The sequence below is a fragment of the Paroedura picta genome, chromosome 10, assembly GCF_049243985.1.
Source record: "Paroedura picta isolate Pp20150507F chromosome 10, Ppicta_v3.0, whole genome shotgun sequence".
NCBI classification, from domain to species: Eukaryota; Metazoa; Chordata; class Lepidosauria; order Squamata; family Gekkonidae; genus Paroedura; species Paroedura picta.
The window spans coordinates 86,952,175-86,979,627 of record NC_135378.1 but is presented as its reverse complement, the minus strand read 5'-3'; the positions used below and the strand labels follow the sequence as shown (position 1 = coordinate 86,979,627).

At 56.7% G+C, this 27,453-nt stretch overlaps 2 protein-coding genes across 3 annotated transcripts in view; one reads left to right on the top strand and one right to left on the bottom strand.

The window, feature by feature from the left end:
- PAIP2B (poly(A) binding protein interacting protein 2B) overlaps positions 1–16,915 on the top strand; it is a 30,315-nt gene extending 13,400 nt beyond the window's left edge. For both annotated transcript variants that reach the window (XM_077301349.1, XM_077301350.1), the window contains exons 2-4: positions 7,097–7,260; positions 14,648–14,824; positions 14,956–16,915. In XM_077301349.1, coding sequence (XP_077157464.1) covers positions 7,105–7,260; positions 14,648–14,824; positions 14,956–15,012 — 390 coding nt within the window. In that variant the 5' untranslated portion in view covers positions 7,097–7,104 and the 3' untranslated portion in view covers positions 15,013–16,915. The remainder of the gene's footprint in view (positions 1–7,096; positions 7,261–14,647; positions 14,825–14,955) is intronic.
- A 1,137-nt stretch (positions 16,916–18,052) lies between these two features.
- NAGK (N-acetylglucosamine kinase) lies at positions 18,053–25,040 on the bottom strand. The gene is made up of 10 exons (XM_077301347.1): positions 24,937–25,040; positions 24,504–24,588; positions 23,436–23,534; positions 23,017–23,158; positions 21,055–21,165; positions 19,831–19,943; positions 19,302–19,389; positions 18,767–18,864; positions 18,570–18,648; positions 18,053–18,360 (listed from the first exon to the last, which is right to left on the bottom strand). Exons 1-10 carry the CDS (start codon positions 24,966–24,968, stop codon positions 18,182–18,184), a joined length of 1,026 nt encoding a protein of 341 aa, XP_077157462.1. The 5' UTR covers positions 24,969–25,040; the 3' UTR covers positions 18,053–18,181.
- Between the last annotated feature and the right edge of the window lie 2,413 nt (positions 25,041–27,453).

Below are 27,453 nucleotides of genomic sequence, written 5' to 3'. Positions count from 1 at the left end.
GGCAGGGAAGAGGAGAGGGCGAGGTGGAAGCAGAGGCCACCGGCCCTTGGGTTCCGGCTGCAGCTCCTATAAATAGCCTGAGGATCGCTTGCAAAAGACACCTCTGCCCGGCCCTTCCAAAGGGCAGCTCCCGCTCATGCCTGCACGGCCTCCCGATCCGTTGGTGTGGGTTTTCCCGTGCGCATGGAAATGTCACAAGGCGCCTGCAGTGCTAAGCAGCATATCCTCCTCTCATTGGGTTGGATTGGGGGGGGGGCGGGGGGGCTACAAGGCTAAAGACAGATGGTCACCTGGTCGCCTGAACAATTTCCCCCAACTTTGGGCAGAGCCAGTGTGGTGGGGGACCGGAATCTGAGAGGCCCGAGTTCAGATCCCCACTCTGCCACAAAGCCAGGCGTCCAGTCTGTCTAAGCATCTGCTGGTCATGGACCTAATTGCCCTGTTCTCCAGCCTCTGGGCATTCTCTGTGGCTTTCCACGGTTGTGCGTCCTCAGCTGTGCGTGCTCAAGCCGCTCCCTGCAGCTTTTATAGGCTAATGTTTTGATCTTCTAAAATGTGAAAGCTGAGGTTTCAGAGTGTGAACACATCACTTGTGGTGTCCCTGACGGAGGGCATTTGCTGCCTGATCCTTGCAACATACAGAGAGGCATCCTCCTGATTAGAACGTTGATCTAAGCCTGACTTCATAGCAAGTAAATGTTATATTCCCCCCCCCCCCCCCACAGTAACAAGCTGGTGAATCACAAGACAGGCAGAGGGGGATAGTCTGTGCTTCCAGCAGGGATCTGTCCTGTGCAGCTCTGCCAAGTGGAAGCCTTTTGCTGTGAGCTCTGAGTCCTCTGGGAAGTTTTGTGTTCAGGGCACGAGGGTGGGTTCAAGCCCCGCTTACCTTTGGGAGAAGTTTGACCAGTCACCCGTCTCCACTGGTTAGCAGCGAGATTGGAAGCTTTCAGAAGATGGCACAGTGCGTCCCCTGGAAACTCTCTCCCCTAGTTTCCCACAGGGCAACTTCAGAAGGTGTGCCAGAGCTTGCCCCCAAATGGGCTTGCTGCGCAGCGGCCATGGGTGATGGTAGCCCTGATCTCAGAAAGTCCTGTCATCTTGGAGAGAACTTTGGATTCAGCAAGCATGGCTCCACAAGTTGGTCCTGAAAGTCATGAAAAGTTTGGACCTCATGTTTCCAAAATCCAAACTTTCTCAGTCCCTAAGGATGAGGAGTAGCAAGTCTGGGAAGCCAACTGGATCCGGGGTGCAGTAGATTCCAGGAGTCCGTGGCTGGTCTGGAGGTGAGCCGTCATTAGTGGCCTATCAGAGTTCTCAAGATCCTCTAGGGAAGAAATTAAATGATAAAGCAACAGATCACCTTCAGGCTGAAAGGCAGAAGCCATGTGGGGCAGGGGCTCATGGGAACTGTAGTCCATGGTCGGAGCTCATGTTTGAATCCCCACTCTTGGAGCACACGCTCAGGTTCCCTTCCCGCACAGGGTGGGCAGGTGGGTTGGGAACAAAGGTGAGGGGAAGAATGTTAACCACTTTCAGTTCTGGTTGGAGAAAAGGGTGGGATATTAAACGAGGGGTATAGATAGATCCTTGGGATTTTACTTTCCCCAGTTAGAACCTCAGAAGAGCCCTGCTGGATCAGACCAGTAAGGATCCATTTAGTGCAGCATCCTGATTCCAGGGCATCACGAGTCGAGGAGAAGCGGGGTTCTCAGGCGTCCTCTTGTCTTGGTCAGAAGGTGGGAGGGGTGCCACGGAAAAGGCTCGCAAAGGAGGGAGAAGGTGCTCAGCTGGCTCAGAGCAGAGGGGATAGAAGACTCACTACGGAGGCTAATTTTCTGCCCCCAGGCATTTCCCCGCTGCTCTAAGCAAGCAGATAAGTCACATTTTGAGAAGACAAGACTCCCTGGAAGAGTGTCCTCTCTTTGTCTGTTCTGGAACAAGGTTTGAGCCCAGTGGCATCTTTAAGTCCAACAAAATGTTATTCAGGGAGGGCAGCCAGGAGTACCTTACAGACTTAACAAAATTTGCGGCTGGCGAGGAGCTGTTGTGAGTCACCACACACTTGTTCAGAGTCATCGGGAAAGGCAGTCATGCTCAGAAAAGTGGGAGGCAGCAGGGAAAGAGGGAGCCCCGACAGGGGATGGGTCGTCTCATTGGCAGGAGCCGCAAGGGGCTTCAGTTGGCAAGCCCTGAGCATGGCCGCTAACAACAGGATGTCCGGGGGAACATTAACACACCCCCAGCCTGGAAAAGACACAGCGGTAGTGGTACGACAGCAAGCCAGTGCTGCTAGAGAGGCTGCACATTTGTAAATGCTTAGGGCTGATCCTGCGTTGAGCAGGGGGCGGGACTAGATGGCCTGTATGGCCCCTTCCGACTCTAGGATTCTATGAGTCTATAAATTGGTTTTAAATCCCTTATTCTGCAGTTTTTAATGGCCTGCTGTTTGATAAATTGTGTATGTACACCGCCCTGAGCCGTTTTCAAGGGGTCGGTATAGACATCTTAATAATAATAATGAAGATGATGATGATAAATTTGTAGGGTTGCCTCCCCCCCCCTTGTTCTGAAATCTGAGTCCCATGGCACTTCTGTGTGCATGCACGATTCCTCCGCTCCGAACTCATGGGGTGAGGTCGGGTGGGGGAGTCAGCTGGGCGCTTGTTCTGCAGCCCTCAAGGTAAAGCAGTAACTTCCTGTCCGTCCTGTGGGGAGAGGAGTGGTCTCTGGTCCCAGTCTGTTCATTGAGACAGGGACACGTCCGGTCCCCCCTGGCCGCGTACTCAGGTAGCCCTCTGCCTCAGCCCTTCCCCAGAAGTGTGCCTGCCCCTCTGAAGCCACTAGGCCCGAAGGAATCCTCCCCCACATTCACGGAGGCCCGCTTGACTGCTGGGCCGGTGTGGATGTTGGCCAGTGGGGGGGGGGTCTTTTTCTGACTTTGGGGAGCTTCCTCCGGTGGGGAGCTGCTACTTCCTTGCCAGCGCTTGGACTGGTGCCGGTCGACTCAATTCCTGTGGTTTGGCTGTGCGAACTGCTCATTTGCTCAGCCCAGCAGGACAAATAAGCGGGCTGTGCTCTGTGCCTACGTGAAGGAGGCCCGGGTGCCAGCCCTCCTCCTTGGACTGCCTGCCTGGCTGGCTCTCAGCTCTCTGCTGTGGTCCATGCACGTGGCAACCAAACCTTCGTGTTTGACTGAGCCCCAGCACCTTCCTGCCCTGCCCGTGGGCATCCTGGAAGTGGGGCAGACAACCCCTGCGGGAGACGGGGTGTTGGAATAGAGGGACCTACCTTGGGGTGCTCCCGTGGGCCAGCTCCGTAACATAACGTAAAACACGGCGCATGGCGCTCGCTAGAACTTCTGCAGGTCTCTTTTGCAGAGGGTGGGCTTGGGGTTGCGGTCAAAGGCGATCCGAAGTTGTGTGATTCTGCTGAAGCATGCTGGCTTCCATGTTTGTGGTACCAAGCGGAGGGGGGCCCCTGGTCCCTGTGCACTGCCCTGAGGGAGGGGGCTGGAGCCCTCCACTGAGAGTGAAAGTCCAGCCCTCCTGTCTGAGCTCAGAAGAGCAAAGCCCCGGTTGTGCGTTTGTGAGAAGTGTTTCTAAAACAGCGTTTTGTGGGTTTCCCCTTCTGGCTTTTGAAACCTGTCGGATATGGCGGCGCATTCTTTCTTCCACTGTGTTTTTTGCCCTTGTCCCGTCAGTGTGTTCCTCGTTTGCAGGTGGGCCCTTGTGGGCTGGCTTTTCCCCAAGGACAGGGCCTCTGGGTCTCGTGGGAACTGCTGCTTCTTGCGCTGTTGCAAAGCCTCCCAGATTCAGCTGCAGGTCACGTTCTAGCTGATGCGTGTCTGTCGAAGTCTGCCACCTCGTACTGGAACAGTACACTGCGCACAGCCCCCTTCTGGTGCCTTCATTCTGCTCCGGTTTCGCCGGCCGTGCGTGGTTTTTCTCTTCCAGATTCTCTCGCCCTTGCTTCCCATGAACGGTCAGTGGGGAGCTTGGTCTTCCTTGGGGCTGCTTAGTCTGAATAACAAATGGAAATAGCAGGCACAGAGTAATTCGGAGAGCAGCAGCTGGATTTTGCAGCAGGGAAGTTAAGTGCGGCATGAGCCCACACACACACACACACACTGATGATGGGGCTTGCTTCCCCCTGCTAAGTTGCTGCCCGAGGGAGGGCTGGGATGTCTTGGGGACGAGGGTTTGCCTACCCAGAGCAGGAGTTGGATGGCCAGTTTTGCATTTCTGTCCCACTCTTTAGCAAACAAAAAGGAGAAAATATCCTGACCCAAGTCAAGAACTCCCCCCCCCTCCCCCCAAGAGTCAAAATAAGGAAAATGTGACCAAGCCTCTGTAGGGTAAAATGTGTTGTAAAATTCAATATTAATGTTTAATACTATGAAATCCCCCAGGCTTAAAATATAGCCTCATTAAAACCCAAGTGTCCATTCGTACTAATGCCACCACTGGCCAGGCATGTTTCGGCACGGTGCCTTTATCAGTGGTCAAGCATAAATAAATAAATAAATGAGCATCCATAAAATACAGGAACAGGAATGTTAAATATACAGCTGGCTCATATGTTAACTATGTAGGCCACAAAGGACCTTAATCGATTCTATGGGCCAGAAGGCCAGAGAAAATTCTTGGAGGCCTCTTCTGTTCCTAGAGCAGGCCCTGGTCCAGAGTAGCCCTTCCAGTGTCCAGGGAGTGTCCTGTAGGGCAGGCTACTTAGGAGCATGCTTCGGACTGTCGCATGGAACATGTTGCATGTGTTGTTCTCTGCACACAAGGAGTGTGTTCACCAGGTGGATTCAGGTGGGTCACCGTGTTGTACTGAAGCAAGAGGACAAAGTTTGAGTCCAGCGACACCTTTAAGACCAGCAAAGTGTGATTCTGGGTGGAGGCTTTTGTGTGCATCCCAAGAAGTGTGTCTGCACACAAAAGCTGCACACAAAAACTGAGTTGGTCTCAAGGGAGCCCTCGGAATTCCACTTGGTTCTGTTCGCCCGAACCAATGTAAATATGGGAGAGGCTGCTGTCGGTCCCAGAGCGTGGTCCAAGTCACGTGCTTTGGCCGCCTGGATGTGAAGCAGGAAGAAGGGCTTCCCAGCCACAAATCCAGACCTGGCCTTCAAGTCCCTGCAGTCGGCTGAGGATAAGAACTGACCGCCCCACTAGTCACTCCCCTCCCCTTCCCCTTTGTGAGGACTTCCGGGCTCAGGGGTGGGTGGAAAGCCAACACTGTGGGGCAGGGGTGGCCCAACTGTGCCTCTCCAGATGTCCATGGACTACAATTCCCATGAGCCCCCGCTGGCATGACTCATGGGAATTGTAGTCCGTGGACACCTGGGAGCCAGCCCTCCTGCAGGGGCTTCAGGGCAAGAGAAATTCAGAGGAGATCTGCCTCTGATCCTGGTGATCCTGGAGTTCCTAAGTGCAAATCCGGTCTGACCCTGGTTGGCTTCTCGGATCTGACGAGATTGGGCTAGCCTGGCCAGTGCTCTCAGGGGGTTCCCCCAAATCGGTATGCCGTTGCATTGGGCCGGGTTTTTACCCTGCATGCTAGCTCTGGGATCCAGGAGACTGTTTTCAGCTTGGCAAAGTTTTGGCTGGTGTGTGCGGAGCCGCAGAAGCATCTGCCCTCTCCAGGGACTTAAGGATTTGTGGGGGAACCATTCCTGTGTGCATTCCAGGGCTGCCAGAGGCATGGGGAGAGGCAAGAATTACACCTCGACTCCGGGGAGAGAGCTCAGTATCTTCTGGGGAAATCAGCAATGGCCTCTGTGGCATTGTGGCCTCCCCTCCCCAAACCCGCCCCCCCCCCCACTTCCAGCCCCAGGCCTCCAGGAATTAATCAGCCCAGAGTGGGCCCTGCTAGGCCGTGCCCATCCCTGGCGGGGCTCTTCCCTTCCTGCTATCAGCACTCAGTCTCCAAATACGCTTGCCCCTGCAGACATAGAACCTGCCCCATTTGGGCCTGGGCTTCCCAACGCTGGGGCTGACAGAGGCACTGTGGAAGAAGAGCCCCTGTTTGTGTGTTTGGGGCGTGGAGAGAGTCGGTGTCAGCACTTATCATGGGGTTGGGCCCCTCCCTGAAGCCGGAGAAGGTGACTCAGACCAGCCGGCTCGGCTCAGAAGCTGGTCTCATTCAGCCCCACAGCCTCCTTGTGCCGCTTGCCGGCTCTCACCTGTACGGAGAAGGGGAGAAGCCACTGCAGCTCTTTGCAAAGCAGCCCTTTGGCGTCTGCTCTGCCTCGGAAGTGGCACCGGCAGGCACAGGGGATCGCAGTGTCTTGTCAAGGCGAGCTATACTGACTGCGCAAGGGTTGGGAGGAGAGCTGTGCCAGGTTCTCTCCTCCCTCCCACGGAGGGTGGCTCTGCACAGGGAAGCCCATTGGCTAGGACAGGGGTAGTCAACCTGCGGCCCTCCACACGTCCATGGACTACAATTCCCATGAGCCCCTGCCAGTGAATGCTGGCAGGGGCTCATGGGAATTGCAGTCCATGGATATCTGGAGGGCCGCAGGTTGACTTCCCCTGGGCTAGGACCTTTGGGCTCCGTCCTGCTCATGGTGGTGTTCTCCTTTGATGAGCAGAGCCTTCTGCTGGTGGGAGGGGCCCCTTGCCCCACAGGAAACCACCACCACCAGCTGAGCTGGGGCCTGTGGGGTCCAACCAGTGGGAATTGTGTTTAAGGGCACATTGGCTGGCGTTTGTGTCCCCAGCCAAGGCAGGCAAGCGGTGTGCACGGCAAGGCTTTCTCTGCAGTGAGGCCAGCATGAGGATGGCAAAGTCCATCTGGGTTCTCGTCTGTTTTCCAGAGCGTCGGTAGGGCTTCTTTCAGGCTTGCTCCCCTCTCTGCTAGGCACATCCTCCCTTCATTTCACCTTTCCCGGAAGGCTGCATCTCCAGGAAGCCGCCCTTGGCAACTCTGAGGCCGTCGTCTTAGTTGTAAAGGGTCTGGCCTCCCACCCCACCTCCCCTTCTCCAGGCAAGAAGAGCTCAAAGGCTGGCCTGGAGCTCTTGCTGGAATTTAAGGTGCTCCTTGTTGCCCTGTTGCTGACTCTTTTCTCCCTGGCCTCTTTCCCTGCCAGATTCCATAATGATGAATGGTTCCAACGTGGCCAACACAAACACGACTTCGTCCACGCCTGCAAAATCCAAGGAGGACCAGGTAGTAAACGGGCATGACGAAAAGGAGAACAACCCCTTCGCAGAATACATGTGGATGGAGAACGAGGAGGACTTCAACCGGCAGGTGAGAGAGCCAGGATCTCTGCCTCGCTGCAGGACCTGGGTTCGCTGGTGTCCCAAGCAGTTTGTCCTGCAAATGCTTCTCTGGCCTGTACCTGCCTGCTGAATTGCAACCCTCTCCTAGGCCTCGGGGCCCCTGCCCTTTTTTAGCCTGCGTTCTCCTTGGGAATTCGGAGAAGAGTAGCGGTCGCAGCTGCAAACCGGCTGCCCCAGAAGCTCACAAAACGGCTGCCGCAGCTTCCATTCAGTCACACAGGGAAGATCCTTTTGCTCTGGGGATGGCTGATACCAAAGAAGAAGAAGAGTTGGGTTTTATACCCCACAAAGTCTCAAAGCAGCTTATAATCGCCTTCCCCACCTTTCCCCACAACAGAGGCCCTGTGAGGGAGGGGAGGCTGAGAGAGCTCTGACAGGGCTGCTCTGTGAGAACAGTACTATCAGGGCTGTGAGGAGCCCAAGGTCACCCAGCTGCCTGCATGTGGAGGAGGAGTGGGGAATCAACCCCGGCCCACCAGATTAGAGGCTGATGCTCCTAACCCCTCCACCACCTGTGCATCTCTGGCAGCTAGTCAGAATTCTTGCTGTACAAAATCTCCACCCTTTTGAAAAACACTTGTTGGTCCCCTGGAAAGGGGTCACGTTGGGGGCCCTGGTTGTGAGCCTCAATGCAATGCTGTGTAGCGTTGGACTAGGGTCCGGAATACCTTAGTGTGCCCTGCAGCTTCCTCAGCTTAACCTATCACGGAGGGGAGGGGAGCAGGGGGAACATTGTGCCCTGCCCTGCTGAACTTCTGAGCTCCTCTTGGTGACCCTTTCTCTTCAGGGAAAACCTGGGTGAGGGATCCCAAGAGGGCCAAGTGTAGGGAAGCGACTGGATGGAGATAAGCTAGCCAGCCCTCCTCTTCAGCAGCCCCCCCACCCCCCCATCCCCGTGTTTTCTGCTTGTCTCCCCCTTGCCTTTGTGAGCCAGGAGGCCAGGAACTGCTTAAACTCCGTCCTGGGAAGCAAGCCCTAGAAGCACCTCCTGGCTTCTCCCAGGCTTTTGTCTGCCTGCCAAGCTTGCGATGTGGCCGTGCAGAAGGGAAAGCCTCTGCAGCAGGAGGAATCCTGCCAGCCGAGGAGGGGGAAGACGCGCCCGCCTTCCTTTCCCCGTGGCTCTCATTGGCCAGGGAGACTTTGCAGAAAACAAGAAACCCGAAACCAGCAGAGCAAGCGGAGGCAGACCTCTGCTGCCCGCCAGAAAGGGGGATTCATAAATATCCTCTGGAGGAGGAGGAGGAGGAGGAGGAGGAGGCAGCCCTCTAGCAGCAGCGCTCCTGGCCTGCCCCCCCACACACACACACACACATGGGCTCTGGGTGGTCCCGATTAGGCTCATCCTGCCACGTGGCACCGTTTCTTGCCCAGCGGCTGTGAGATGAGGGGGAGGATCATCCCGGAAGAGAGACTGAGCGGCAGTGTGGGTCTGCAGGTGGCGCTTTCTCCCCCTCTGCCGCCAAGCATGCCTCCTCCGCTCTAATTAAGGTGATTGCAGAGTGCCTCATACCTTTGCTTCTTGGGCTCCCTCTTGCAATTCCCCTCCCAGCTTCTGACCGGGATGTGAGGACCCAAATCCCCAGTCCAACCGGTATCTGATGAAGGAGCTTTGACTTTCAACAGCTCGCACCCTGAAACTCCTGTAGGTCTCGAAGGTGCTACTCGGCTGCCGTTCTGTCCCCCGCTGTATCCTGCCAGGGGAACGCAGCCGCATTTGGCTCGTTAGTTCTTATTCTTCCAGAAGGCCTTTCAGATGTGTGGCGCAGGAAGCCATTGTTCTGTGCAGGCACGTGGGTCCTGCGCAGGCCAGCCCCGGAAGGTTTCCTTTAGCTAGCCTAGTGAACAGGGCAGGACTGGCTGCCTAGAGAGCAGAACACTTCCCAGCTACCTCTTCATTTTCCCAAGAAAGAAAAGAAGGAGAAATGCCCATCATGTTTGAGGATGATGACCAGAAGAGGTGAACACTCCGCGTGCTTGCTGTGTTTGTGTGAGAGCCACAATGTCTCGGCATGTAAAATCTGCCTCCAGTTTACTCCCAAACGAAGAAGAGCTGTTTTTTAACATCTCACCTTTTACTACCCAGAGTGGTTCCAAGGTTGAGTCTGAACCTTTCCCTTCCTCCCCGCAGCAGATATCCTGTGAGGTAGGTGGGGCTGAGAGAGCTCTAAGAGAACTGCCCTTAAGAGAACTGTGACTTGCCCAAGGTCACCCTGCTGGCTGCATGTGGAGGAGGAATGGGGAATCAAACCCAGTTCTTCAGAGTGGTTATTTCTATCTGTCATCGACCTACGTACCAAGGGAAGGTCCTAGACCAGCTCTGTCCTGATTCTCCAGGCACGGAAGCCTTCCCTCTTCTAGAAGGGATTCTTGAAATGGCAAAAGCAGTTTGGGAGAAAACATCTCCGCTCAATGCCAAAAATATGCATAGGGTTCCGCAGGAGGCCTGGCTCTTCCTGCTTAGCCATCCTGCTCACCCTCATGAATCGCAGAAGAGATGCAGGCCAAGTAGAGATCTGATTCTCATTCCACTCCAGCGGATAAGTAGGGGAGAAAAACTGATGCCTTAAGTCACAAGATGTATGCACCCTCATAATTAAACCCTAGAATTGATAATTTTCAAGCTATTATTTCAGCATGCCAACTGTCCCTGTGGAAGAAAGCCCCCTGTTTAGATCACCTGCTGGATGATAAGTCCTTAGTCCAAGTAATTCAAACCAAAATGCTTAGACTGTCGGCTGAATTGCAGGCCAGCACCCAGCTGCTTCTTCGGTGTGCACAGGGGCCTCCGATATAATCCTAGAAAGACTTGCTTGGCTGAGGTCAGCTGCTCTGCCTCCTCCAATGCATATTCAGGTGCACGACTTATCTTTTGAGGGCTCTTCTCATCAAAGGCTGATGGTTTCTTGCAACAACCCCCCCCAAAAAAAAATCAACAAACAACTTGTTATTTCGGAATAACTCTGTCTGAGGCTCCCCTGTACAGGTGTAAATATCAGCTAAGACTCCATTGCCTCTACTGGCACTAAACCTACCAGTATCCACAACAAAGATCTTCCTTTCTCAACATTTTTCCTATTGAAAAACCCCTGACAATTTCTCTGGGGAATGCTTTTCTGCTAGCCTAGAACCAGCTCCTGCAGTCTTGCATTCCATTTTCCATTGAGCTGCTCACCCCACCTCCTGGTAAATCAGCTTGTTAGTCTCTTTGCAGGACAACGACGATGAAAACAATGAGGCCTTCACTTGTAACTGTTGTTCATTGAGTTGTCACTGTGCAGGTGCACATCCCTCCCTCCTGTCCCACTGTGAGCATTTTAAATTTGGCTCATAGTTGTGGCTCAGGAGAACTGAGAGAATGTGCCGAGCCCCTCCCTGGAGCACGTGACGATTAGGTGGGAGTTAATCTGGTTGGGGACTCCAAATGAGACCAGCATGACTGCCCTTGGAAGCCGGCCCTCCATGTTTCCCTCCTGCAGAGGCTTTTAATTCTGGGAACCCCCCCCCCCCTTTGCTTCCCTGCACCATATGTCCTCACACCGGCTCTGGTTAGTGGTGCAAATACAGCCCTACAGATGGGAAACCCAGAACTCCTGAGCTGGAATGGACGTTTTTCTAGCAGGATTTAGCATCCCAACTGTATTCTGGGGGGCAAGGGGCATGAACCGGCTCTGCTCTGGAAAGTGGCTGATACCGAGTGTGCTGCCCTTGCTGTCCTAGGTGCTGTGCACTACAGGTTGCCAGAGGACTGACAGGCTGCCTTCAAGCATAATGGCAAATGCTGGCGTGTGGCTGTGGGAATGGGCCTCGGATGTCCTGGACCTTGTGTCTCGCCTTCCCTCCTGGCCAGCTCTCATTCCTGACTTGCACCAGGCCGCTGGTCCCACATTAACCCAATGGCAGCTTGTTTCCAGCCTGCGAGCCAGGATCCCAGACGACGGCCCCTTGCGGAAAAACAGGCCGTTGTGTTTGGGACTGTCACGACGGCCATTTCCATTGTAAACAGGGAAGACTTCTGAGTCAGATCCAGGGAGGGAACGTGGAAGCTGAAGTCCTAGCCATTGTCCTCAGCAGGCCGGCCCGAGGGAGGGACTGTTAGTGAGGAAGCCATGAAGTGGCAGCCTGAATGAACGTCTCCATCTCTGACTCTGACTTGGAAAGAGCGAAAGGAGGGCGGCACAAATACCTGGCAGGGTTCGCCAGTGGAAAGAGGGCAAGCCCTGGCAGCAGAATTGTCGTCGGTGTTGCTGCCAGCCATTCAGTCGTGTCCAACTCTTGGCGATCCCAAGGCACAACTGTTGCCACAATCCCTGAGCCCGCACCGCCTCCCTCAGCCATGCCATGTCCTGGCCAGGGTCCAAATGGATCATGTCTACCCACCCTGTTCTTTGTCGGCCTGGTTTCCTTTTCCTGTTGGCCAATCCTGGCATAATTGCTTTTGCCATTCCAATTCCGGATCCGCTTGAGCCCAGGGGCAAGGCTTGGGGGGGGGGGTAAGCTTCCGTGTCTCCAAGGAAGAAGAGCACGCCCATGCACACGAAGGCTGCCGCCCGGAATCGGACTCGGTTGTTCTTCAGGGTGCCCAGGCTGGACTCAGGCGTTGTCCTGCTGCCCCTTGCATCTCTCGTCCTGGTCAGAGTCAGGGGGCTTTCCGGGGCAGTGGCTGGGATAGGGGGTGTTGCCTTCCTGCTCTCTTTGTGGGCTTCCGAAATACCTCTGGCTGACCCCTCGTGGGAACAGGCTGCTGGGCTACCTGGGACAGCTCTTTTGCTCTCCTGTCGAAGGTGAGCACAGCAGTTGTAAGAAAAACAACTCCTGCACCTAGACGGAACAACTCAGCCTTGTCGTGATGCACCTGGGAGCAGTTCTGTTGCCAGTCTGAGCCATTTCTGTCTGGCGTCAATATTGGCTCCCGGGACGGAGGACGTCAGGAGGGAGGGAGGGAGTTAGGGGCTGGCGCCTGCAGGCCTGGCTGGAGCCCGGATGGCTTATGGGAGGCCTGCTGCCACCGTGTGGCGTCTCCGAGAACAGCAGCGCCTAGCCTCTGCCAAATCGCTATGTCTCCCAGGCCAGCGTGATCTCGACAGAGCCCAGAAACTGGTTACTCTTTGGATGGGAGACCCCTGAGGAAGCGCACGCTCAGTACGGAGAGGCAGGCGACCTCTGAGCATCTCTTGCCTTAAAACCCCTAGGAGGTCGCCATGAGCTGGGGGTGGCTTAGGCCAGACACTTTGCAGCAGAGTCCGCCAAGCGGCCCATTGGGCACGGGGAGCTCTTTTTGCCGCTGATTCCCGGCTCTTTTTTTGGTTTGTTTTTGGTTCTTCTGAAAACTCCCAGATACCTTTGGGAAGTTGGAATAGCCCCGAACATCAGCATTGTTCAGCATTTAGTTCCCAGGTTCTCACCCAACTGGGACCGCGTTGAGCGCATAATGCCCCATCAGTTGCGGGAAGGCAAGATCACGAAACTCCGGCTCACCTACTTTGGCCATATCATGCGATCCAACTCAGTGGAGAGGGCAATTATGCTGGGACCGGTCAGTGGTGAAAGGAAGCCAGGCCGACCAAGAACGTGGTGGTTACATGTGATCAAAATGGGCACTGGCCAGAGTATCAGATGACTAAAAGAAGCAGTGCAAGATGGGAAGATGTGGGCACAGGTGTGCCATAGGATCGCCAAGAGCTGGCCACGACTGAATGCCTGGCAGCAGCAGCCTCCTCGCCTTGAGCATGACTAGGAAGTGGATGGGAATAATCCAGCGGCCTGAACGCTGCTCTTACTCCAGGGTGTGGCCACACTTTGGAAGACTGTGGACCCTCCTGGTGGCCCCATCCTAAGAAGAACGGCATGGACAGACGTCTTAGAAATCTGCTCAGAACACGGGAACTGGAATTGTGACGAGTACCAGTCAGGCCAAAGACGTGTCTGTCACACACTACAGGGTTAAGAACCGGCAGATTCCTGCTGGATCAGACCAGGGGCCCTCTAGACCAGCAGCCAGCAAACATGGCCTCGGGTTCAAGGTCTTCCTGTGAGGCTGCCTTCTAGCGTCCCTTCAGCCGCTTATGGCCCCCGAGTGCGGAGGTTCCCTTTCGGCACCTCCTCCTCCATGCGCCCGGCCAGCCCCCTTTGGAAGCTCCTCCTGCTCGTTAACAGGGCCATGAAAAAAGGACGGTTCGAAATGAATATGATAACAGAAAAAAGAACCTACCCTAGGCTATAATTAACATTTAAACAATTTAACAATAAGTACAAATAGAAATGTCTTCTCTCTTCTTTTAATCATCATAAAACAACCAAAATGGCCTCCAGATTTAAACTGTTTTCATAGTGGCATTTTCATCTTTTGATTAAGCTTCCCCATACCTTTGAGCCAAAGGCCAATATAATTATCGTTTAAATCCTGTGAAAAAGAATAGATCATAGCGAAGGACTAGACCATCAGCAAATATTAAGTTGGAAAAACAACCACTGATGAAAATGCCGCTTTGAAAACAGTTTAAATCTGGAGGCCGTTTTGGTTGTTTTATGACGATTAAAAGAAGAGAGAAGACATGTCTATTTGTATTTATTGTTAAATTGTTTAAATGTTATAGCCTAGGGTAGATTCTTGTTTCTGTTATCATGTTAACAGGACCAGGCAAGAGACAATGGAAAAGAGCCCAGAGAGGACCTGCCAGTCTGAGCAGACTGCTGTACTTTCATGAGCTGGTTCATATTTCCCTTGCTCGTGTAGGCATTTATACCTTGCTTTTCTCCCGCCGGGGCACCAAACTAGCTTACAAGATGGCTCTTTTCTCTGTTTTACTAGCACAACAGCCCCCCTGTGAGGTAGGTTCGGCTGAGGGAAAAGGGGCAGCTGGCCCATGGTCACCCATGATATTCTGGCACAGGGCAGTGGGCGCAGCCAAAACAGTGGCTGCCAAAGCAAGGCCAGAATCTCTGGGAGGGAGGTTGCTAGTAGGGCTAATGAGAGTGCTTGCAGTCATTCATTTCTAGTGGGCCTGGCCCTGCCAAAGGCCAGAACAGCCCTGGAAAGGGTCCCGCTTCCCCCCAGCACACCTTTTACTGACAAAGCCCAGAAAGCTTGAAGGCTGGCAGAGAGCTGTGATTGCTTAGCAGCAGCCACAGAAACTACGGGGGTTGCCTCTTTTATTTATGGAGGGATTAATGCCATCGTGTTTTTGTTGTTGTTAGATTTCAGGTTTTTCTGCAAACCTGGCTTAATTTCCCAGTCCTGTAACGAGATCTGCCTTGTCTGTTCATGGCTCCAGGCTCCAGATTTAAGAGGGTGGGCTCCGGCTGGGCCTGGCTCGGCTCTCGTGACCCTCCTCCTTGTCATTCTCCTTCTCGACCAGGTGGAAGAAGAGCTTCAGGAGCAGGAGTTCCTCGACCGCTGTTTCCAGGAGATGCTGGACGAAGAGGACCAGGATTGGTTCATCCCGTCCCGCGACCTGCCCCAGGGCATGGGGCAGCTTCAGCAGCAGCTAAACGGGCTCTCGGTCAACGACAGCCACGTATCGGAAGACATTTTGGTGAGTGTTGGGGACAGAGATCCGGCTGCCGGCTGACCACAGGGGGGGGGGAGGGGGGAGCGCGAACGGACTGTGGGGGTCTGGGCAGTCTGGCCCGTCTGGCTGACCCCTCTTCCTCGTCTTCCTTTCAGAGCAAAAGCACCTTAAACCCCGACGCCAAGGAGTTCGTCCCCGGAGTGAAGTACTGAGCCGCCCAGCCTGCTTCACAGAGACGTTTTCCTTCCCCTGGATGGGTGGGGTGGGGGGGGGGCAGCAGGACCTGTGAGCGGTGGTGGGAGAGAGACTCCTCCTCACGGCTGGATCTGCAGGACTCCCTCTTTTCTTGCTGCCTCGGGGACACTTTCGAAACGGACTGACAAAATAAGCTAGACCCGCGGCAGATCGGCAGTCTGGTCCTGCGGGGGGGTGGGGGGGCTGCTTCTTCCGTTAGACGGCGACGAGTGAGACTTGGCTGCAAGCAGGATCCGTGCCCCTGGCCCCGCCAGCCCTTGGACGTTGCCCAGACAAGGTTCCCAGGATTCTCTCTTCTCGCCGGAAGTCCTCGAGCTTCCCTCCGGCCAGACAGGACCCTGGCAGGCTTCTCTTCTGCGCGCTTCGGAGCAGCCCGTCTCTCATGCCCTTCAGGAGCCGCCACCACCACCGGGGCGGGGGACAAGGCCTGGCGACAGGTCTGTGCCCACTACCGAGCTCGTTGGGGGGGAAGCCTGCGGGGTGGAGCTTGAGCCCCGTCCCTCTCCAATGACCTGCTCCCAGCTGTTTCTTGGTGGCTGCAGAGGACTTGGCCCCTAACCCCAGGGAGTCAGGCGAGTGCTGGGTGTTGTAGAGATGCCGACCCAAGAGGGGGAGAGGACCTTCCCTTCCCCTCCCTTCCCTCCCCTTCCCATAAAACGCCGTGATCAGGGATGGCAGGGGACCGCCCCCTCTCCCCAGCCACAGCTGCTGCATCAGTCCAAACGGGGCCCCTTGAGCTGAAGCCACAGCCCTGCCCGTGGTCTGCCGGCTGTCCTGGGCCTCTGCAGCAGCCACGTGGGATCCCAGGCTCAAATCCCAGCCACTCGTGCGGCCAGAAAGCCACTGCCTGCACAGCCACAGAAACCGCCTCTTGGTCCGGCTGAGTGGGATGAGACTCCCCCACCCCACCCCACCCCACCCCCTGACCCCCCCCCCCGGGTGCCAAAAGAGCTGGCCTGTTCTCCACGGCCCGCCAGCTGCAGTTTGCGAGTCATGGCTCAGGCAACAGCCTGGGCCACGTCTCGCCTGGATGCTGTGCAAGAGCACCCCTCCTGTGCCCCCCACCCCCGAGACCCTGGCCTCTCCTGAGGGAGGGGCTGTGGGAGTCCACCCCCAAGAAGAGGAGGGAGCCCCTTCCCCCCTCAGCACAGCAGACCCACCCAGCCAGCCCAGGTGATGGTGCGCTGCACGGATCCCAAATTCCCCCGTTGGGTTTGCTTTCTCTCGTGGAGCAGAGCAGCTCCCCATTGTGCGGCATCCTCGTGACTGCCAGGGCCCGCTTGGGGCTCCACCCGCCCGAGAGGCAGCTGCCAGCGTCTCCCCTTTGGAGGGTGGGGCCAGCTTGCACCCCCTCCCGTGTTTCAGAGTCCGGCTCCTTGGAAAGGGGGACAACAGCCTCCATCGTTGCTCCCCCGTGTGTGCTGCCTCTGCCCCCCTGCTATTCCCGCCTGCTGAGCAGAGGGCCAGGGTCTGGGCTGCTTGAGGTTCATGGGATCACGGCCCTCGGGGGCCCTCGCCATGGCCTCTTTCTGCGGCCTCCTCCTGCAGGCTGCTGGGGGAGAGGCCGCCCTCTTGCCCAGTCCCTGCGGGGGAGGTTGTCATCCAGGCAGACCCAGAGGCTGAGCCCTCCGCTGTGGCCACGCAGCTTCTCGGGCCGCCCTTTCCAGGCCTCCGTTGTCTCGATCTGGGACTGCAGGTTGGTCAGAGGAGCCAGGTAACCCCCCTTCCCCAGCCTTTCCCTCCCCACCTTCCCCTCCCCCCCCCAGCCTCTGCTTTCTTTCTGAGGGGGTCCTTGCCATGACTTGCTGTCCATTTTTACAACAATGCATTCTTTAAAAATAAAGATGGGTTTGGGCTGGGCGTGGTGTGGCGTTCTTCCGGAAGGGGGCAGAGGGGTGCTCTGGGGCCTGCCGGCTGGAGCAAAAGGCTGAGGGTGCCTGGAGCCTTGGGGAGGGGGGGGGTCTTCTCACAAAGTGCCCTGCCAGGCAGGCAGTGGGAGACACCAGCCGGCGGAAGATGGCGCAGCTTCTGGTAACTCAGTCTCTGAACATGGAGGGCTGGCAGCAAAGCATGATGGGAAACGGGGCAGGGTGATGGGGCAGTCAGATCCTGGCCAGCCCTCGTTTCTGCAAAAGTACTCAGGAAGAAGCGGTGTTGATGGGGGCTTGTTTTCCCCAGCGCCTCCGCTGAGTGGCACTTTGAGCAGCCTCTCTATTCCCACTTCCTTCCTGCTGCCTGAACAGGGAGGTCCTGCCCCAGCCCCCAGGTCAACTGCCTCCCCCTAATGTGAGAGGAGCGTGTCCAGAGGAGGGCAACCAAGAGGGTGAAGGGTTGGGAGACCAAGACATATGAAGAAAGGTTGGCGGAGCTTGGTCTGTTTAGCCTGGAGAGGAGATGACTGAGACGGGATCTGAGAACCATCTTCAAGTATTTAAAAGGCTGCCATGTAGAGGATGGAGCAGAGTTGTTCTCTCTTGCCCGGAGGGATGGACCAGAACGAATGGGATGAATTTAATTCAAAAGAAATTCCATCTAAACCTCCGGAAGAAGTTCCTGAAAGTGAGAGCGGTTTCTCAGTGGAACAGGCTTCCTCAGGAGGTTGTGGACTTTCCTTCTTTGGAAGTTTTTAAGCAGAGGCTAGAGAGTCATCTGACAGAAATGCTGATTTTTATGAGCTTAGGCAGATGGTGAGAGGGTGGTCAGGGGGGATGTGCCAGTGTTGGTCTCTTGTGGGCCTTCCTTGCATCCCCAGGGAATTGCTGATAGCCACTGTGGGATGGTAGGTCAGTTTTCTCCAGGCCAGGCTGGATTCTGGAGATTTTTGATAGAAGGATCACTTGGGCATGAAATTGGGGTCACCGTGGGTGGGCAGGTAGTTGTGAGTTGTGTGCAGGGGGTTGGACTAGATGACCCTGGAGGTCCCTGCAGAGCAGACACTTTGTGTGTGTGTGGGGGGGGGGTGCACCCCTCCACCCATAATTTTATGGTTATCCCTGCTATGAAAATATTAATTCTTTTTATTGGTACATTTTTAAAAACTTGCTTTTGCAAAAAACGGAAAGTCCCCCCACTGCTTCCCTTGGCCGTGGGGGCGAGGAGAGAAGGGCCGTGCCGTGGCCGCTGCCCTCAGGAGAAAGAGTGGGTGTAGAAGACGTCCACGTTGCCCGCGTAGTCCAAGGGCACGGCCTCGCCAATGTGCCTGGCGCCCAGGCTGGCCCCTCCCAGGGCGGAGGACTGCCGCAGCTTCAGGAGGCTGAATCGGGAGAAGGCGCTGCAGCGGTGCTGGCCAAGGACGCCGACAAACCCTGGAATCCAGGAGGACCCACAGAGAGCCTCAGGGGGGGGGCGATGTGGAGGACCCCCACCCCATGGCCTCCCCAGGCCTCCCGCCTCTACAGGCAGCCGGTGACTGCAGCAGAAGGCAGGCTGGAGGAGGAGGAGGAGGAGGGCAGCCTCTGTGGGCAGCCCCGAAAGAGCAAGCCACCCTCAAAATGCAAAGCTTGCCGCTGCTCACCGTCCTTCATCTTGTCCCAGCTGTTCCACACAGACCCCACACACAGAATAGGCAGCCCCAGCTCACCCTGGAAGAGGCTCTGAGGGACAGAGAGAGAGGAGTGCTTTGGAGCAGGCTCCCCGACCCCGTTCTCTCTTGTAGACCACTTTGCACGCTCCCCTCCTTTCCCACACCAGCTCTCCGGGGCTGCCGGTTACCTGGTCAATTTTGGGCAGCACAGCGACGACGTGTCGTGCCAAAACTTCCCCAGCCTTGTTGAAAATGTATCCACACAAGGGGTCCCCAGCCTGGGCGCCTGCGGAGAGAGGGGGAGAGGAGGAGGGAGCCAGCACAGCCGGCCCCCAAAGCACGGGAGAAGGGGACAAGGTCTGTGGGACCCAGCTCTAGGAAGAGTCAACCCTGAGTCTCTGATTCCATGGGCCTGACCCAGGGTCCCCCAGCTGGCTGCATGTGGAGGAGGAGGAGCGGGGAATCCAACCCGGCCCGACAGATTAGAAGCCGCCGCTCTGAACCACCACATTACGCTGGCCTGAGTTCCCTCTGTGCCCCGAAGCTTCAGGGGAGGGAGGGAGGGGGTGGCCTTGCGTCATGATTGCCTGGCCTACTCTACCTTACAGTGATGTTGTGATGAAATGTAGGAAGCATTAACTGCCTACCACCCTAAATGCCACAGAGAAAGGACAGGATAAAAATGTGACGGACAGACCTCGGTCCGCCTCTTTCTCTAGCTACCTTCCGCCAGCTTCTGGCAAAATCCTGCAAACTTTGACTTCTCGAAGGTTCGGTAGAGATGCGTCAGGAGGCCCATCCTGTCAGAGACCTGCGGAAACCCAGAACACCCGCATTACAGTGGTACTTGGCATCCCTTGGGGCACTCGACACTGTGTGCATGACTCCAGCAGGGAATCCTTCCACCTGCCCTGCAAGGGAGACCACGGGGGAAGGGGCTGGGGGCCCAAGCCTGAAAGACCCGGGCTGGCCCAGGGTCCCTACTGACCTTATGGCAAAGGGAATAATTTGACCCCTGGCCACCTGGCTCGTATTATTATTACTGGACTCATGAATGGCCCCTCCCTAGATAGGCTCAGGGCGGCGTACAAATTCAGTATAAATATTAAATTCCAATAAAACAGGGAAACCATTAACATTGCACTCCTGCCTGCCTGCCTCGTTATCTATGCGGAAATACTCTGACCAGGCACACCAGTCCTGCCAGCAGCCAGTGACGCCAGCAGAAGACGAAGGCAGTTTGGGAGCCTACCTGGAAGTAGTCAAACATGGCCTGCTTGACGTAGCTCATGTCGTGGGGCGGCACCTCCAAGTTGTCCAGGCCGTCAAACACCATCTTCACGGCCTGGTGGGCGATCCAGTAGGCTGCAGAACAAGAAGAGCCTGCCTAGCCTCGTATCTTCCAAGATCCCGCCCTCCCCCGGCCTTCCCCGGGGGCCTGGACCAAAACCCCACAAGTCTCCTCACCTGGCCCATTGCTAGCACAGCCCAGACCGAGGGGAAAAACCTTAACAGGGTCATTAAGCCAAAAGAGTTCTTCTGTAGCCTCATTGGCTGACAGCATATGTCAGTTGTGATTGTCCAGGTTGGGACCCCCCCCCCCCTGGTAGGTACCTGTCAAATCTTTTCAGAAGTGGGGGAGGAGGGCTTGTCCAGCGGGGCTTTTGACTGGCCACGGGAGACCTGGCTGACTAGAGATTAAGATGTTTCGGTGGCAGTGGCAGCCACGGTGCTTGTTCTCTGCCGCTACTCTTCCCCCGTGTGTTTTGGAAAAAGCGCTCCTCTTGTCCCCTGACCTTGGACCGCCTCTGGCCGTGTGGCCCTGCCTCCTGCGGCAGCCATTGTGTGGTTGGCTCCACCTTCTGCAGCAGCCATGCTGTGCTTGTGCCAGCCCACGGCCCTGGGTCAGAATCCCAAAGGTGCCCGCAGGCTCAGAAAAGGTGGGGACGCCTGGGCTGAGGACATCCCTGAGGGTTGCTGTTGAGATGAGGGCAGCAATATGGTCAGATGGGGTTTCTCCGGGATGTTTGCAGGGGTAGCCAAACGGCGGCCCTCCAGATGTCCATGGACTACAATGCCCATGAGCCCCTGCCAGTGAATGCTGGCAGGGGCTCCTGGGACTTGTAGTCCATTGACATCTAGAGGGCCGCCGTTTGGCTACCCCTGTGTTAGAGAGATCTTCCTGCAAAGACTCAGGTTACGGAGCAGGCCTTCTAAAGCTAGCCTCTGCAGAGTCAGTCCAGGTCAGTGTAGGCACCTCTGACGGGGTCTCGACTGCCCCCCAGGACTGCTCCAGAGCCTCCGGCGGGTTTTGGAGAGAGGGGGATCCTGGTCTCCAGACATTCCAGGCCAGAGCAGAGTGAGATGACCCGGCAAGATCGCAGCACTCCAGCCAAGCTCTTTGCTCCCAAAGGTGGAGCCCTCTGGATGCCGTGGGGCACGACCCTGGCAGACGTCCCCAGGCCTCGTTTCTCACCTGACCCCTCGTCCCCCATCATGTGTCCCCATCCCCCGCAGCTGATCTGAGAGCCATCGGGGTTGATTAGCTTGCAGTTGGAGCCCGTTCCGGAAATGAGGACCACGCCGCCTGCATCGGAAGGGAAAGAAGAGTTTTGCAAGCAGCCACCAGGCCAGGGGCCATGAGCAGGGCCACTGCGGGAGGGAGCTGTGGTTCCCTGCAATGGGTTGAGGGCTGGACTAGAGATGGCCCCTAGGTATCCCCTAAAGCACTATGTACACCCCCATTACTCATCACCCACCACCGTCTCCTCCTCTGTCTGATGCACCTCCCCTCCAAGCATAGGCGATTCCAGCCCCAGCCCTAGACCGGGGGGGGGCTCTCCATGGTGATGTGAGTAGTCAGGGTGGGGTCCTTCGGGCTAAGCCTTTGGGACTGACCTGGCTTTCATAACTCCAGTTGATTGAAAGAGTTTTTCCAAATTATTATTATTATTATTATTATTATTATTATTATTATTATTATTATTATTATTATATTTCGATTTATTTCCCACCTCTTCCGGAAGGCTCAAGGCGGGTGCCAACCACAGCGACAGGGCGCAGTTAGAATCATAGAATTAAAAAGTTGGAAGGGATATCCAGGGTCATCTAGTCCAACCCCCTGCAAAATGCAGGAAATTCAGAACTACCTGCCCACCCACAGGGACCCCAATTCCATGCCCAGATGATTTCCCCCCCCCCAAAAAATAACCCAGGACTCGTGGCCAGTCTGGCCTGGATGAAATTTGCCTCCTGCCCCCGAAGTGGTGACTGGCATTTCCCTGGGCATACAAGGAAGGTCCTCAAGAGCCAAGCTCAGACGCCATCCCTTCTGCCCCCCCCCCCACTCGCAGTCTGCCTACAGCCTTAGTTTCTAAGCAGTCGCTGAATACGGCGATTCTGCAAGGCAGCAGGGAGAGCCACATGCTCCACGTGGAAGACCGGAAGTCCCCGCTGAGTTTTTAAGTTCCTGTTTTCAAAATCTCAGTTTCCATCACTTCACTCTTCGTTCGAGGATGAAAACAAGTGTGTCAGCAGGGTGTGATTTCTAAGTCCCCGGGAAGGTGCGGGGCTGGACAGGAGGGCCCTTTGTGGTCTCTCTGGGAGATTCTGATTCTGAAAGGGGCGTGAACCACCGTTTAGATACTCTTTCTAGACGTAAAGTAATGCAGAAGGCCTATGGATTCTTAAAAGACGAGGGAAACACCTAGCGTACATTCAGGTGGTGGCCGTGCAGGTCTGCAGCAGTGGGACCAAGTTTGAATGGGAAGACCTGTGCCTGCCCACAAGAGCTGCAACCCAGAATTCAACTCCGTTGGTCTTCAAGGTGCCCCTGGACTCAAACCATATTCCAGCATGAACTTCAGTGTGTTGGCTCAGGAAGGCCTTCTGGCACACAAATGCACGTGCTGGAATACGTTTGTCCGATCGTTACGGTGCCCCAGGTCTTCGTTGCTGCTACAGACAAGCCCAGCTGCCCATCTGGCTTCTTCCTAGAGGTGTGGGCCCTGCCAGGCCTCAAACTTAAATTCTGAGACACTCTTTAAGCAGCCCTTGATGAACTTGGTAGCGAAAGAGCTGAGCCGACGAGGACCCTTTGCCAAACCTCAGTAGCCGCACGGAGAGTGCAAGCTCCGGTTTAGCGACCGTCTTAACGGACTCGCAAAGAAGACGATCCAGACATGTTGAACAACCCACGTCCGATGTCCTCTGCGGACATTTTTGCGGACAAAATCTGCGGAGATTTTGCAAAACGGAGAGAGTCACCTGCAAATTATTGCCAACGTGTATCGACAGTGCCTTAGTCGGGCCTCCAAACTCTGCGGAGAAACTTAACTGGTCAGCTCAGCTCTCGGCAAGACCAACCAATGGAGAACGGGCCCCACCAGCCAATTTGGCCGTCCACGAAAGTGCACCGCCCACAACCCCACCTTCTCACCGTTGTCGGTGGCCGTGGCCATGGCCCCCGTGGCGTCCGTGGTGATGTAGTAGCTCTCACTCAGCTGGGGGAAGCGCCTCTTCAGCTCCTCTATCAGCTTCTGGGTGGCTTCTTTCTGCTCCCCTCCACTCAGTGACAGGCCCTGCAACAACCGCCCCCCCCCAGTGAACACCTCCCTCTCTCTCTCACACACACACACAGGCCTGGCTGCATCCAGGGTCTCAACAGGCCCAGGCCTTCCCAGAGTGAATCCGCCATCCCAGGAGGCACGTGGGGGCAGCAGGAACGGCTTTTGCAATGATTGGGGGGGGGGAGCCTACAAGGGCTCCGGGCGTTCAGAGGGGGACCCTGGGGTTGGGAGGGCCTGAACACAGGCTGGAGGGAGGAGGAGCCAGGCGGGAGGGGGCGGAGACACTCACCAAGGAGCGCAGGGGGGCCTGCGTGTCGGCCCCCGCCTTCCCTTTGGCTTCGCGGACCATGGCCTCGATCCGCTCCAGGCATTTGTCCGAGCCGACCAGCTGCGGGAAGAGAACAGAACCAAGGACGTCTCCATTGTGGCTGGCGACATCCGAACACTCAGGGCCTGCTCAAGCCCCCCCCCCCCCAGCAAAGAGATTCGGAGACGAGCAGGAAGAATGGGCCGCGCCCTCCCCCCAAACCAGCGACCGTGTTCCTTAGTTAGATATCGGACCAGGATCTATGAAGCTCACCGCCCTGAGCTGTCACAACTCGGGAAGGCGGAACATGAGTCCAATGAAGAATGACCCAGAATTGGCCCAGGTCAAAGTCTCCCTTCTGCACGTGGGTGAACGTGGGCCAGCCAAACACTCCAAGCCGAACACACCTCTGGGAGAGGCTGCTTTGGCTTCCCACTGGAGAACAAGGCAGGGTGCTGATGATTGTATTTTAAACCTTGTGTATTCTTCCGGGGCACTGGAACAGCGGTCTTGCACTAGGGTGGGCCCTGGGGTGCCTCCCTTACCAAGTGGGTGCCCCGCGCAGCTGAGACCGGGCACGGTTTTGGAGGCTCTGCTTCATCTTGGCTGCCCCACAAGACGGGGCCTTCCCTGTGGTGGCCCTCCGCGGCTTATTCCAGCACTAGGCGGTGTTTCAGGAACGGCCTGGATCCGTGCCTGCCTGGGTGACTATTTGCAGGCCGCTTGTCTCAGGGAGGTGCAAGATGGAGGGGCCGGGGCTCAGGAGCAGAAGGTCCCAAGTCCAACCAGGGAGGAGGAGATGCAGAAGACCCCCCCCCAGACCCCAGAGAGCAGCTGCCGGCCTGAGCAGGCAAGACCAACCTTGGTAGACCTTTATATTATTTATATTTATATTTATATACCGTCCTCCCCTGAAGGCTCAGGGGGGTTTACAGGGAACAGGGGACAGATACAGACAACACGAGGAAACACATTTGACAACAGCAATAACAATGACACTCCAAGGACAGTAGCCCCAAGATTTCGGGCTGCGGGCAGGCAGCTCCTTACCCAGTGGTTGGTGCAGGGTCCCTCGCTCTCGGCCACGATCCGGCCATCCTGCGAGATCAGCACCGCCTTGGAGTGGGTGCCCCCCCTGCGGAGGAAAGAGCGGCCAGGCAAGCCAGCTGGCCCGGGGGCCCCGGCTGCCCCCCCTCCACCCCCCCCCCGCCTTCTCAGGGCTCTCTGCTGGAGTTCGACTGCCGGGCGGGGGACGCCAGGCCGCCCCGGGAGGTTGGCAAGGGCAGGGCGCGCCGGCACGGAGGCGGAGCCCGGAGGGAGGGAGAGAGAAGGGGGCGCGCCCACCGCCAGTGCGCGCCGCCCTTCCGCGTTCGCCGGCCGGAGCCGCCCCAGGAGGAGCGCCCAGCCCGGCCCTGCTGCGCCCCCCGCCCCGCGACGCCCCCCCCCCCCGCCCTCCCTCCCGCCCGGGCTCCCGAGCGCTCACCCCTCGACGCCGCCGTAGAGCGCAGCAGCCATGGAAGCGCCTCGCCTGCCTCGCCTCGCCTCGTTCCGCTCCGCTCCGCTCCGGCACCGCCCCGCAGCCCTGGCGCCGCCCCGGCCCCGGCCTCCTTCCCCGCCCGCCTGCGCAGGAGCCTCGGGGCGCCCGGGCGGAGCTGCCTAAGTCCCCGGGCTGACACCCCCCCCCCCACGGGGGAAACCTGCGCAAAGCGGGGCCGGACTGGGAGGGTCACGGCTTGGGAGGGAGAGCCCCCTCCGGAGCAGCCTCCGCCGCGGTCTGCAGAGGAGCCGTCCGTGCGGGGGACCCTCAGCCCCCCACCCCCCCGGAGGCTGGCAGGCAGGCAGGCCTGGACCCCCCCCCCCCCCCGGGGCACCAGACCGCAGCGCCCCCCCCCCCCCCAAGCAGCTGGTGCAGACTGGAGATACAAGGATCATTCCTGGAGACCTGCAGGCCCCGCCTGGATCTGGCGGCCTCCCGGGAGAAGGCACCATGAACCATCCCACGCATGGCCTGCAAAAGCAGGGGCCAGTTTGCCTCTGCCTCCCTCTGCAGACCTTTCCTGGGTGGTCTCCCATCCACTTTAGCTCCTGAGACCTGGCAAGATTCGGCTGTCCTATTTCACCTTCCTACCAGTTTTATGGGGTGCCCTCAATATTTTGGGAGAGGGGGAAATGTTATTATACTCAACTCTCTCCAGCCCATGGATAATTTTATAAGACTGTATAATGCAATAAGAACCTCCGAAGAGCCCTGCTGGGTCAGGCCAGGGAGGGTCCCTCCAGTCCAGCCTCCCGTCTCACCCAGGGGCCAGCCAGTTCCTCTGCAGGGCCAGCCACAGGGCAGAGAGGCCGAGGCCTTCCCCTGAGAAGACCCTCAGAAGAGCCCTGCTGGGTCAGGCCAGGGAGGGTCCCTCCAGCCCAGCCTCCCGTCTCACCCAGGGGCCAGCCAGTTCCTCTGCAGGGCCAGCCACAGGGCAGAGAGGCCGAGGCCTTCCTCTGAGAAGACCCTCAGAAGAGCCCTGCTGGGTCAGGCCGGGGAGGGTCCCTCCAGTCCAGCCTCCCGTCTCACCCAGGGGCCAGCCACAGGGCAGAGAGGCCGAGGCCTTCTGGCTCTGGGATTCAGAGGATTGTGTATCACCTGTGGTCAGATCTCCATGAATCTGTCTAATCCCCTTTGAAAGCTGGTCATTCCTGTGGCCATCACTACGTCCTCTGGCAGTGCATTCCATATCTGAATCTCTCTGTAAAGTGGTATGTCCTTTGTCCTGAACATACTGCTCCTCAGCTTCACTGGATGCTGTCGCATTTCCATATTTTGAGAAAGTTGTCTCTTTTCCAAAAAAGTCCTAGACTCCTCAGCCTTTCTTCCCGGGGAAGATGCTCCAATCCCCTCGACATCTGGGTCCCCTTGTGCTGCTAGACTGCATTCCTGGACTCTCTCCCCCTCTGGGGCTGCTGCTAGCAGTTCCTGGAAATAGCGTGCCCATCCTTGAGAAGCCGTCTCTCTTTCAAACTGGGAGAAAGCCTCTGTTTTGTCTCTGCTCTTGGACTCTCAAGAGCAGTTTTGTGGGGCTGACATGAGAGGGTGCCAGAGATCAGTAAATAAACAGTGGAGACTTGTCAGTCTGGTACCGTGAAAATATTTTAAGGGTTTCTGGTGATCCCAGCGCTGCTGGAAGAAAGCCACCAAACTGCACATCACCTGCCCAAAACCTTTCAGACTTCTTTCCCCTGAAAGTGCTGGTGAGCTCAGGGAGGCCTGAACACTAAGATGTGGAAGACCCACGTTCGAATCCTCACTCTGCCATGACCACTTGCTCCTCGGCGACCTTGGGCCAGCCACCGGCTCTCAGCCTATCCTGCCTTGCAGGGTTACTGTGGGGAGAGTGAAGGCAAGAGGGATGTTGTAAGCGGCCTTGGATCCCCAAGGGGGAGAAGATTTGATTACATGGAGTCCTGAGTTCAGTTTTGGGCACCCCAGTTGAAGAGGGAGGTAGACAAACTGGAGCGTGGCCAGAGGAGGGCAACAAAGAAGGGGAGGGGTTTGGAGACCAAGACGTAGGAGGAAAGGTTGAGGGAGCTTGGTCTGTTTAGCTTGGAGAGGAGATGATTAAGAGGTGATATGATAACCATCTTCAAGTATTTAAAAGGCTGCCATATAGTTGTTCTCTCTTGCCCCGGAGGGACATACCAGAACCAATGAGATGAAATTAATGCAAAAGAAATTCCATCTAAACATCCGGAAGAAGTTCCTGACAGTGAGAGAAGTTCCTCAGTGGAACAGGCTTCCTCGGGAGGTGGTGGGTTCTCCATCTTTGGGGATTTTTAAGCAGAGGCTGGAGAGCCATCTGATGGAGAGGCTGGTCCTGTGAAGGCTCAAGGGGGTGGCAGGTGACAGTGGGTGAGTGACAGTGCTGTGAGTGCCCTGCACAGTGCAGGGGGTTGGACTAGATGACCCTGGCGCTCACTTCCAGGATTCTAAGAGGATAATACTCGGGACAAG

Coding starts and splice junctions, on each gene's coding strand:
- NAGK (XM_077301347.1), bottom strand. CDS start 24,968: ATGGCTGCTGCGCTCTACGGCGGCGTCGAGGG. Junction 21,166..23,016: donor GGCCACGGCCACCGACAACG/GTGAGAAGGTGG, acceptor CTTCCGATGCAG/GCGGCGTGGTCCTCATTTCC. Junction 19,390..19,830: donor CCATGTTTGACTACTTCCAG/GTAGGCTCCCAA, acceptor GGGTTTCCGCAG/GTCTCTGACAGGATGGGCCT.